The sequence below is a fragment of the Salmo salar genome, chromosome 15 (genome assembly GCF_965601325.2).
Source record: "Salmo salar chromosome 15, fSalSal1, whole genome shotgun sequence".
Taxonomy (NCBI): domain Eukaryota; kingdom Metazoa; phylum Chordata; class Actinopteri; order Salmoniformes; family Salmonidae; genus Salmo; species Salmo salar.
The window spans coordinates 43,500,501-43,512,434 of NC_138305.1; the positions used below are offsets into that span (position 1 = coordinate 43,500,501).

Genomic DNA, 11,934 nt, shown 5'->3' on the forward strand with positions numbered 1-11,934 from the left:
TCACTAACAACAGACCCTCAACAAGGACATGAAGCACAACCCAGAGGCACGTGTCCTAAAAAATGGCAGATATCATTGAAAAAGCAAGGTCTCAACAACTGACATGTCATTTTAAATGTGAAAAACAAAAGAATGTATGTATTCCCTCACTTACAAAATATTATTTTATATGAATTGGCAGTGCATCAATATGAGTTGAAATGAACTCTAAATGAGTTTTTAAATTGTGTAGTCAAGACAAGGACAGTTAGTGACTACCCCATACAGCCTTCATAATCAACATGAGTGCTGGTGCCTTTTCACTGCACTCAAGCTGAAAGGATTATCAGTTTACCCCTGAGGAAACATTAAATACAGGCTAGAGTTAACAGGGTGCAACAAATTTTAGCGCTGCTCTTTTGTCTTTCTTCCTAAAATCCATAATATGCTACTTATTTGTCATTGTGCTAATTGTCTGGGTTGTTCTGTCTCTTGCAGGTCAACAGGAGCAGAAGTTGTGACACAGCTGCCGGTCTTATTGTTGGTCTTTGACTCCTTGAACTCTGCTGCCTTCCTCTCTTCTATGACATTTAGCTCACCCCACTGCCCCTGCACTTTCCTTCCTTAAATAGCATATGCCTTGGTTTTATTCTAGGATAAACATTCCTTGATGCATGTGAGACCACAGACTTAAATAGTACTGTACTTGAAAAGAGCACTATTGGTATTAAATTGCACAATAAGTTTGTCTTTACGGAAACTGCCATTGCTCTCTTTGCCCGTCTAGTTACGTCCTCATAAAACCATCCTGCACTCTTTGAATGTGAATCAACAGACATTTCTCGTCGGTGGTCTACGCCTTTGGGGAGGCAGGAAATCTATTCAAAAGCATCTGAGCATGTATGGGTACTGAAGTATATGTGTCCGAGAATGATGTCATTTTTCAGTCAATTGAATTAGTTTAGTGATATGATGAAATGGCACTTGAGACTCTTATTGATTTCCAATAGTCTGCCATTGTAGTCGGACATTGAGGAGGACTATGAAAAGGCACATTCAGCCAGAAGATACTTAGGGTATTGTAAGAACATTTTATTGTTTAAATAAAATTCATACCAGTGAATAGCAAGCATGTGTGAAATGTTATTCCCAGATCAGCATACCAGACAGACATATTCCAAATTCAAGACAGCAGCAACTATATAAATTGCCTATGTCATAGCAACATTGCCTTGAGCCATCAAGTAGAAGTGGTACCAATGAAATCAATTCTTCCTAAGAGAGGGCATTTCCAGCGCTAAAACATTTGGATAGTTTGAGGTAGAATTTCACAATTGAACAATGGGCTACAAGACATAGTAGATGCAAGCAAAAGTCAAACTGGAAAACTTCAAACCTGTATCTCTTACAGCAGTCCTACATGAGATAAAAAATTACATTTAAACATATAAGCAAAATCTGCTTTGAATTCAAGGAAACACACTAAAACACCTATGCTGAGACTTGTTAAAAGTTTTGCGATATAAAATGGTTGCTGGGCTTTCAGCTCACGTTTCCGTTCTCACGAGAGACAGGAATCTAAATGTGCATTGATTATTGACTCTTGCACCTTGGCTTGGCATACTGGGCCGCTGACGGTCACATTAAGGCTTGCAGAGCTGGCAGTGCTGTTCTGAACTGCAGGAGGGGCTGCTTTGTCCTCCGTGGACGTTGATGGTCAAAGATGTGAGCAGAAGTGCGGTCTTCCCAAAGCCTCTTCCTAGAAACTGGAATGTTGACTCTACTAGGCTTTTCAGGGCCTTCGAAATTGTTGGAATGGTGAAGCTCGGGGGACCCAGGTTTTGATGCGGCCGGAACACCAGAGCGATGGCTGTCCAGTTGTCTGGTGTCTGAGGAACTGGCAGTTTTTGGCTGGTTTTCCAAAGTTCAAACCACCCACAGATGAAGATGCCCTTTTGGTCTCAGCTGCTGGTTTTGAGACAGTGGAGCTACTAGTACTAGCTGCACTTCCAGACTTCCAGCCACTGGCGTTAACAAGGCCTTAGACAAAACTTTGTTTGGTCTTTAAAGCATCTGAGGAGTCACTATGTGGCTTGGTCACAGTGCTGTTGGGTTTGTAAACCCTAGCAGGTGAACCATTGATGTTTAAAAATGCCTTGGTTTTGCTGACATTTTTTGTGGTTTCTGTCCTCTGAAGGGACCATGGGCTCCCCCTGCTATGTAGGTTGTGGTGCTCCCCTTCTTCTGTGGGATAATCAGACCTGGCTGTTCAGGCGAGTTTATTCCTTTAGCTGTTGCCTGAGCTGGAGGAGACAGTACAAGTCTGGGAGACACAGGAGTAGTGAGAGGTTTTGTGGGACTGTTGACAAGAGGTTTTTGAGTTGATGATGGCGGCTGTGAACTCCCTCCTAGCAAAAAACCTTTGTCATTGAATGGAATGATATTCCTTATATCCTGTAATCAGAGCCTGAGACCAAAACATAGGAAATCAAATGTAGATTCACGAAGACACATTCACGAAGCCATATTTTGAATTGCAAATAATATTACTGCTCTCAGCATTCATTAGAGGATTAAAAGACATGTATTACCTGCAGTAGAGACATATTAACACAAAGTACACTGACAGTTGACATTGATGGGACACCGAGCATAACTTACTGTGATTTTAGTTCCAGCGGCTTGGTTGATTCTTTCCATGTGCTTGCAGAACTCAGGTCCATGCCCATCATGATCTCAGCAGTGCACGGATCATCTCACGCAGAGGTGTCTGGAATAACAGGGTATTTCCATGTTATGCTATACTGAAGAAATTACATCAGCAACTTTGCTTTCGTTAAACAGTTGAAGTCGGAAGTTTACATACACCTTAGCCAAATACATTTAAACTAAGTTTTTCACAATTACTGACATTTAATCCTAGTAAAAATTCCCTGTCTTAGGTCAGTTAGGATCACTACTTTATTTTAAGAATGTGAAATGTCAGAATAATAGTAGAGAGAATGATTTATTTCAGCTTTTATTTCTTTCATCACATTCCCAGTGGGTCAGACGTTCACATACACTCAATTAGGATTTGGTAGCATTGCCTTTAAATTGTTTTACTTGGGTCAAACATTTCGGGTAGCCTTCCACAAGCTTCCCCACAATAAGTTGGGTGAATTTTGGCCAATTCCTCCTGACAGAGCTGGTGTAACTGAGTCAGGTTTGTAGGCCTCCTTGCTCGCACACGCTTTTTCAGTTCTGCACACAAATTTTCTATAGGATTGAGGTCAGGTCTTTGTGATGGCCACTCCAATACCTTGACTTTGTTGTCCTTAAGCCATTTTGCAACAACTTTGGAAGTATGCTTGGGTTCATTGTCCTTTTGGAAGACCCATTTGCGACCAAGCTTTAACTTCCTGACTGATGTCTTGAGATGTTGCTTCAATATATCCACATAATTTTCCTACCTCATGATGCCATCTATTTTGTGAAGTGCACCAGTCCCTCCTGCAGCAAAGCACCACCACAACATGATGCTGCCACCCCCGTGCTTCACGGTTGGGATGGTGTTCTTCGGCTTGCAAGCCTCCCCGTTTCCTCCAAACATAACGATGGTCATTATGGCCAAACAGTTCTATTTTTGTTTCATCAGACCATAGGACATTTCTCCAAAAAGTACGATCTTTGTCCCCATGTGCAGTTGTAAATTGTAGTCTGGCTTTTATATGGTGGTTTTGGAGCAGTGGCTTCTTCCTTGCTGAGCGGCCTTTCAGGTTATGTCGATATAGGACTTGTTTTACTGTGGATATAGATACTTTTGTACCTGTTTCCTCCAGCATCTTCACAAGGTCCCTTTGCTGTTGTTCTGGGATTGATTTGCACTTTTCGTACCAAAGTACGTTCATCTCTAGGAGACAGAATGCGTCTGTATTATTTGCGTACTATTGTTTGTACAGATGAACGTGGTACCTTCAAGTGTTTGGAAATTGCTCCCAAGGTTGAACCAGACTTGTGGAGGTCTACAATTTTTTTTCTGAGGTCTTGGGTGATTTCTTTTCATTTTCCCATGATGTCAAGCAAAGAGACAGGTACACCTCCAATTGACTCAAATTATGTCAATTAGACTATCAGAAGCTTCTAAAGCCATGACATCATTTTCTGGAATTTTTGAAGTTGTTTAAAGGCACAGTCAACTTAGTGTATGTAAACTTCTGACCCACTGGAACTGTGATATAGTGAATTAGAAGTGAAATAATTGTGGAAGGACCACCAGAGGACGGGCTCACGGATAGTAGTCAAACAAGGCATGTGAGACAAGGTAACCAGAGGCAATTAAGCAAGGCTGACGGTACTAATGACATATTCTCTTTCCTCTATAAGAGAGAGGAGGGAACCAGCAGGGAGGGGGAAGAAACTATCTCTATAGAATGGCTACCAAGAGAGGGGAGCTATCCAAGAAGATCCATTAAGACGGTGACAAATCTGTGATTGTTGTTATAGTTTACAGATAATTGTAATGTGATCCTGTGTCATCTAAAGAAGATGTATTTTGTTCCTTGGGAGATTCTCATTGATTGTGTTGGAGTGTTTGTATTGTCAGAAATCTCTCAATAGAGAACTGTGTTCAATCAAGAACCTACTCCTGACTCGTTTATTCCACGTTTCCGCTTTAGTGACACCAAATTACTTGGTCAGCTCACATAATCTTTCTGTAAACAATTGTTGGAAAAATGTCCTAACCGACTTGCCAAAACTATAGTTTGTTAACAAGAAATTTGTGGAGAGGTTGAAAAACGAGCTTTAATGACTCCAACCTAAGTGTATGTAAACTTCCGACTTCAACTGTATCTTATACAATTGCCATCAATCTGAAAAGGTTCAGGTTGGTTAGTCAAAGTACCTGACCAAGATCCCAACAGTTTCAGTAAAGGCTCACTGAGTCGAATAGAACACAGTCCACCTCATCCTTCGTAAGAACACACACCTGCACACCTACAATTGAAGATTGTATAAAGAGACAGGTATTGAATAATGGAAAATTAACCACAGGAAAACAATCACATGGACCAGTTATAGCCATGACAGCCAAAGTTCCCACATGCTTTAAATTCTGACAGTTGATGGGCAGCCATTATTCTAATGTATGAGATCTAATCATACACACATTTATCATATCAGATGGTTGATACAACAATGTGAATCGTTCCCACTTAGTGTCATTCAGGGGCTCCATTTGACTTCCCCACCACTGAGCTTTCCCCCGAAGAACGTGTCATCGAACTCCAGAAGCATTGCCCTCACATCTGGACTTGGGTAAAGAAAGATGGATGTAAATAGGGAATGACATCGTTGCTACTAGACTCAACTTATTTTTTTTTGCTGGTTTGGCCATAGTTATCAGTTGGTGTGTATGAGGATGCCTCGAAGTCAAACTGCTCCTGCAGCTGAATGGCAAGCACAACATCTTTGTCCATGTTCAACTAGCGAGCTATTGGTGTTGAAAAGATAATTCAAGTCAGATGGATAGCTACACTGAACAGAAATTAACCCAACATGCAACAATTTCAAAGATTTTACTGAGTTAGAGTTCATATAAGGAAATCAGTCAATTTAAATTAATTAGGCCCTAATCTATGGATTTCACATAAATGGGAATACAGATATGCATCTGTTGGTCACAAATACCTTAAAAAAAAAGAGTTGGGGGGTGTGGATCAGAAAATCAGTCCGTACCTGGTATTGACCACCATTTGCATCATGCAGCGCGACATCTCCTTCGCATAGAGTTGATCAGGCTGTTGATTGTGGCCTATGGAATGTTGTCCCACTCCTCTTCACTGGCTGTGTGAAGTTGCTGGATATTATATAGATTTGTTAAACCTTTTTTTTAACTAGGCAAGTCAGTTAAGAACAAATTCTAATTTACAATGACGGCCTACCCCGGCCAAACCTGGACGATGCTGGGCCAATTGTGCGCCACCCTATGGAACTCCCAATTACGTCCGGATGTGAAACAGCCTGGAATCAAACCAGGGACTGTAGTGACGCCTCTTGCACTGAGATGCAGTGCCTTAGACCGCTGCACCCCTCGGGAGCCCAGTTGACATATTGTTGGGAATTGGGACACGCTGTTGTACACGTCGACCGAGAGCATCATAAACATGCTCAACGGGTGACATGTCTGTTAACCACGCAGAACATGGAAGAACTGGGACATTTTCAGCTTCCAGGAATTGTGTACAGATCCTTGCAACATGGGGCAATGCATTATTATGCTGAAACATGAGGTAGTGGCGTAAGATGAATGGCAAGACAATGGGCTTCAGAAGCTTGTCACGGTATCGCATTCAAATTGCCATAGATAAAATGCAATTGTGTTCATTGTCCGTAGCTTATGCCTGCCCATACCATAACCCCACCACCACGGGGCACTCTTGTTCACAATGTTGACATCAGCAAACTGCTTGCCCAAACAACCCCATACACGTGGTCTGTGGTTGTGAGACCGGTTGGACGTACTTCCAAAATCTCTAAAACAAAATTGGAGGCGTCTTATGGTAGAAAAACGTACATTCAATTATCTGGCAACAGCTCTGGTGGACATTCCTGCAGTCAGCATGCCAATTGCACGCTTCCTCAAAACTTGAGACGTCTGTGGCATTGTAATGTGTGACAAAACAGCACATTTTTGAGTTGTCCCCAGCACGAGGTGCACCTGTGTAATGATCATGCTGTTTAATCAGCTTCTTGATATGCCACACCTGTCAGGTGGGTGGATTATCTTGAAAAAGGAGAAATGCTCACTATCAGGAATGTAAACAAATTCGTGCACAAAATTCACACATTTTTGTGCGTATGGAAAACGTCTGGGATCTTTTATTTCCGCTCATGAAACATGGAACCAACACTTTACATGTACGCGTTTATATTTTTGATCAGTATTTATGAGCCGTTGACCTATAAAGTTAACTAGCTAGTTATCTAACGTTAGCTGGCTATTGAATGCGCTTTACTTTAACTTTACCAACCCTCAGATGACTGTCATCGTGGTCTGATAAATATTATTGTTATATCTACGTATGCTTACCTCAATATCCAGCTTAAGTTAAATATAGATTCATGTTGGTTATTTTTAGGTAGATAACGTTCCAAACTATATCAAATTCTTGCCTGTTCAAAATACGTGTAATTTCAGTCTATAGTGCTTTTGGGAATTCTGGGATACGTTGTTCCTCCACGGAGATTTCACTAGTTACCACAATCACAAAGTCAAAATGGCTATATTGTAAAAAAAAAAAACATTTTTTACAGACATTCATTTAAGGTTAGGCATAAGGTTAGCAGTGTGGCTGAGGTTATGATTGGGTTTAAAATCACATTTTACGAAAAATCAATTGTAGAAATAGGCGGGGTTTATGACTTTGTGGCTGAAGTAACTAGTGATGACACTGTACAGTAGCACTCGCGAATAAATGTTGTCCAACTAAACATTTACTCGGGATTTTGCATAACGCTTACACTGAAATAAAAGAAAACGTTCAAACTAATATTGACTGTCATTTTGATCTCTCAATAGCAATACAACTTCGATGACTGAGCACACCATGTATTTATGATTCAATGCATTTATTTATTAAACCATACCAGAGAGGAAAAAGAGAAGCGGGAGGGTTTACTCTGCCCAAAATCTGTCCACGAAAATAAGACCAAGTGAGGAATTTTTGTATGGAGGTCAAAGAGAGTGTCGAATTTATATCGGGTTGTGCCTGTTGTTCACGTGAGTATCTGCCCTCTTATTGGCTATAATGGTCACACCTGATCTCACAAGCTTCAGTCTGCCTTCCATCTTTAACGACATGTATTTCCATTATTAGAGCGGTCACTCGATTATCTTGCCATTATAATCGAAAGTCTTTGACCATAATACACATTTTGTTGGCCACCTAGTTCTCGGATGTCTCGTGACGTTTTGGGTGTTAACCTATTTCCCCCTTCCCGACTGTTAGCACTGTGCAGCTAAAATAAAAAAAAGAACAAACCGGTCAGCTGTCGTTCTCACCTATTTCTGTCTATTATTATTTTTCTAGCACGTTTGTAATCTGAAGAATATACCTTAAAACGTTGGAGATGACAGACCAGGCGAACAGACTGCGCAAGCAATTGGAATCAGCTAATTTCGACCCACAAAATTATGTCAAGCATCTCTCACAACAGTCTGATGGCGACAGAGATTTGCAGGAACATCGTCAAAAAATACAGACCCTAGCAGATGAAACGGCTCAAAACCTGAAGAAAAATGTCTACAAGAATTACAGACAGTTCATCGAAACTGCCAAAGAGATTTCGTACCTGGAGAGTGAGATGTACCAACTGAGTCATATTTTGACAGAGCAGAAGAGTATCATGGAGAGTATAACTCAGTCTTTGCTCTCAACAGATAAGGATGAAACGGCAAAGGAGATGCTGGCAGCATTCCCCAAAGAGACAGAGGAAGTGAAACAGAGAACACTGACTACACTGCTTGAGAAAGTAGAGGGGTGCAAAAACATTATGGACACCCCAGGCAGGTATTTAGTGTACAATGGCGACCTGGTTGAATATGATGTGGACAACATGGCACAACTTCAAAAAGTGCATGCGTTCCTGATGAATGATTGCCTTCTCATTGCCACCTGGTTAGCGAATCGCCACGGTACAGTGAAGTACAAGTACAATGCACTGTATGATCTGGAGAGCTTTGCAATCGTCAACGTGAAAGACCATCCCCCAATGAAGGACATGTTCAAAATCCTGATGTTCCCCGAAAGCCGCATATTTCAGGCAGAGAACAGCAAGATTAAAAAGGAGTGGCTGGAGATCCTTGATGAGACAAAGAAAAATAAAGTGACTAAGGAAAAACATAAGACGGAAGAGGTAGAGTTGCCCAATTCACCTGTGAGACCAGAGGCCTTGGTCTCGACCAACCCTTTTGATGACGAAGAGACCAACCCTTTTGACTCAGAGGAGGCAGTGGATCTGGGATTGGAGTGGATCCAGGAGCTTCCCGAGGACCTGGACGTGTGCATTGCTCAACGGGACTTTGAAGGTGCCGTGGACCTCCTGGACAAGCTGAACGAGTACCTGAAGGACCAGCCTGTCAATACAAGGGTGAAGGAGCTCAGGGTGAAGGTGGATGAGCGTGTCCGACAGCTGACGGAGGTGCTGGTGTTTGAGCTCTCTCCCGACCGTTCTCTCCGTGGGGGACCCAAAGCGACCCGTCGGGCAGTGTCTCAGTTAATCCGGCTGGGGCAGTCCACCAAGGCCTGTGAGCTCTTCCTGAAGAACCGAGCCGCTGCTGTGCAGACCGCCATCCGCCAGCTGCGCATTGAGGGGGCTACTCTGCTCTACATACACAAGCTCTGCAACATCTTCTTCACTAGCCTGCTGGAGACGGCCAAAGAGTTTGAGATGGACTTTGCCGGTAACACAGGCTGCTATTCGGCATTTGTGGTCTGGTCGTGCTCATCCATGAAGACGTTTGTGGATGCCTTCAGTGGGCAGGTGTTTGACAGCAAGGAGAGCCTCTCCACTGCTGCTGAGTGTGTCAAGGTGGCCAAGGAGCACTGCAAGCAGCTCAGTGAAATCGGCCTGGACCTCACCTTCACGCTGCAGTCCCTCCTGGTCAAAGACATCAAGGCAGCCCTGCAGAGCTACAAGGAGATCATCATTGAGGCCACCAAGCACCGAAACTCTGAGGAGATGTGGAGGAAGATGAACCTAATGACTCCAGAGGCTCTGACCAAGCTGAAGGAGGAAATGCGCAGCTGTGGCATGAGCAGCTTCAATCAGTATACAGGAGACGACTGCTGGGTCAACCTCAGCTACACCATTGTGGCCTTCACCAAACAGATGATGGCTTTCCTGGAGGAGGGGCTGAAGCTCTACTTCCCAGAGTTGCACATGGTCCTGCTGGAGAGCTTGAGGGAGATCATCCTTGTGGCTGTGCAGCACGTCGATTACAGCCTCCGGTGTGAACAGGAGGCAGAGAAGAAAGCCTTCATTCTCCAAAATGCCTCCTTCCTGCACGATACTGTCCTCCCTGTGGTAGAAAAGAGGTTTGAGGAAGGAGTGGGGAAACCTGCTAAGCAATTACAGGACTTGAGAAAAAGTGCACGGCCCATTCGTGTCAATCCTGATAGCACTATGTCTCAGGTCTAGTGGGTGGATGATAACCTGTTGTGAACAGCACTTTTTGTTGTATTGATGCCACTGTTGAACTTCAAATCTTTGGCCAGAACTGATTAAATCTTTATTCTGCCATGTCGTATAGGCTATTCCATGATGATTATTTCTTGAATGTGATGTTGAAGACAATGACATCGATATAGTTTGTGATTTTAGAATTTCATTTATTTTTCCTATGCTTGATGATATAGCATTACGAATAGTAGGCTAACTGGAATAAGATGACTGATTCATAAAGCCATGTATTAACTTAATGCAGTTAGGAATGTTATTCATTTGTATGAATGCGCCTCTGAAAAACGCTATGGTATCCCACAAATTATCTCTCAAAATAAAAAGTGTATGCATTATAACAATTTTGTCCAATTAATGAAAAAACGATTTGTTAATATACTGTTTGATTAACTTTCTGCAAGACGATGGAAATTCTAAGGATTACTGAACCAAATGGTGGAAAAGGATTTTATATATGACTGAGTGTTATGATAAAAAAAAAGATCAAGAGGGCAGGGGATTTTTTTGACACTATAATCTTCTTATACAATCTTTTTCATATCCCTAGTGAAGATTTTCAGAACAAAGCCTCAAAAAGACCTTTTGTTATTTCTGGATAAAATAGGGGTTTTATGTTAAATGTTTTCCATCATAACTGATTATAGTCTTCTAACATGGCATCAAAATTCACATAGTAAGTCTCAGGATTTTCTAAATGGATAATGGATTGGATATTCAAAATATTTCAATTATTGTTGTAACAAACCCAATTCACATAGTAAAGACATAAGAGGGTAAGGTGATAAATATTATTTGGTGTGACAAGCTCTTCGATAGGCAATTATTTTCCACTTGAAATAACTGCTATGGATATGATTGACAATTTTGGGGAGAAACAAATTCTGGCATACAGTCTTGACAGCTACCATATTTCCTGCATCATTGGAATAAAAAAATAATCTTGAAATCATTCAATCAAAGATAGCCTATAGTACATTTTTTGATAGTCTAATTTGGGATTGTGTCATACAAAGCATGAGTTATCAATTGTTCATGTTGTGGAGTTTTTCCCATTGTATGAAGCAATTATACTCTTGAAATGACAGCCCCTTGACTGGATCTCAGATAATCTGAGACCAATTGATTTATAAACTGCCACAATGGATGTAAATTATTCCAAGCCTGCTGCATTGCACACATCAGGGCCAGGGAACACATTGTCCTGACTAGTTAATTATGCCTGACAGGACATTTCAATGACCGTGTGCTCACAGGGATGCCAACCAATTTGGCAAGGACAATGGGTGCATATGCAAAACATGTGAATCATGGATAGATATAGCTTGACCTACATATCAGTAGGAAAAGGGAAACGTTCTGGGAAAATGTGCCACATTTTCAGAATATGCATCCAGCGTTTCATTAAATGGTTAGGTTGAAAATCTAAATGAAATTAAATCACCACCAACATGCATTGCACATTCAATAGCATGTGAAATGTGCAGGCAGGTGCGTCTGCTACCCATATGGTCTAAGATAGTCTACTGGTTAATAACAAATTTAGTATCACCGAGGTGTAAATAGCCTACAATGACCATATTTTTTCACAAACGTTGGGACTCCTCACTGTGATTAAGGGGGTTGTAGTTTTTTGTTGTTCATAAACGTGAAATTCTTATTGTGAAGCTGCAGTTGCAGAACTGATCCACTCGGGACTACAACGCCAACAATTCCCACTCGCGCGCGCCTGCG

At 41.8% G+C, this 11,934-nt stretch overlaps 1 protein-coding gene and 1 pseudogene across 1 annotated transcript; one reads left to right on the top strand and one right to left on the bottom strand.

The window, feature by feature from the left end:
• Positions 1-1,050: 1,050 nt before the first annotated feature.
• LOC145860820 (uncharacterized) lies at positions 1,051-5,438 on the bottom strand (annotated as a pseudogene).
• Positions 5,439-7,980: 2,542 nt separating this feature from the next.
• On the top strand, positions 7,981-10,544 carry exoc8 (exocyst complex component 8). The gene is given in 1 exon segment (NM_001140342.1): positions 7,981-10,544. A coding segment is annotated over 1 exon segment (2,070 nt). The 5' UTR covers positions 7,981-8,091; the 3' UTR covers positions 10,162-10,544.
• Positions 10,545-11,934: the final 1,390 nt, after the last annotated feature.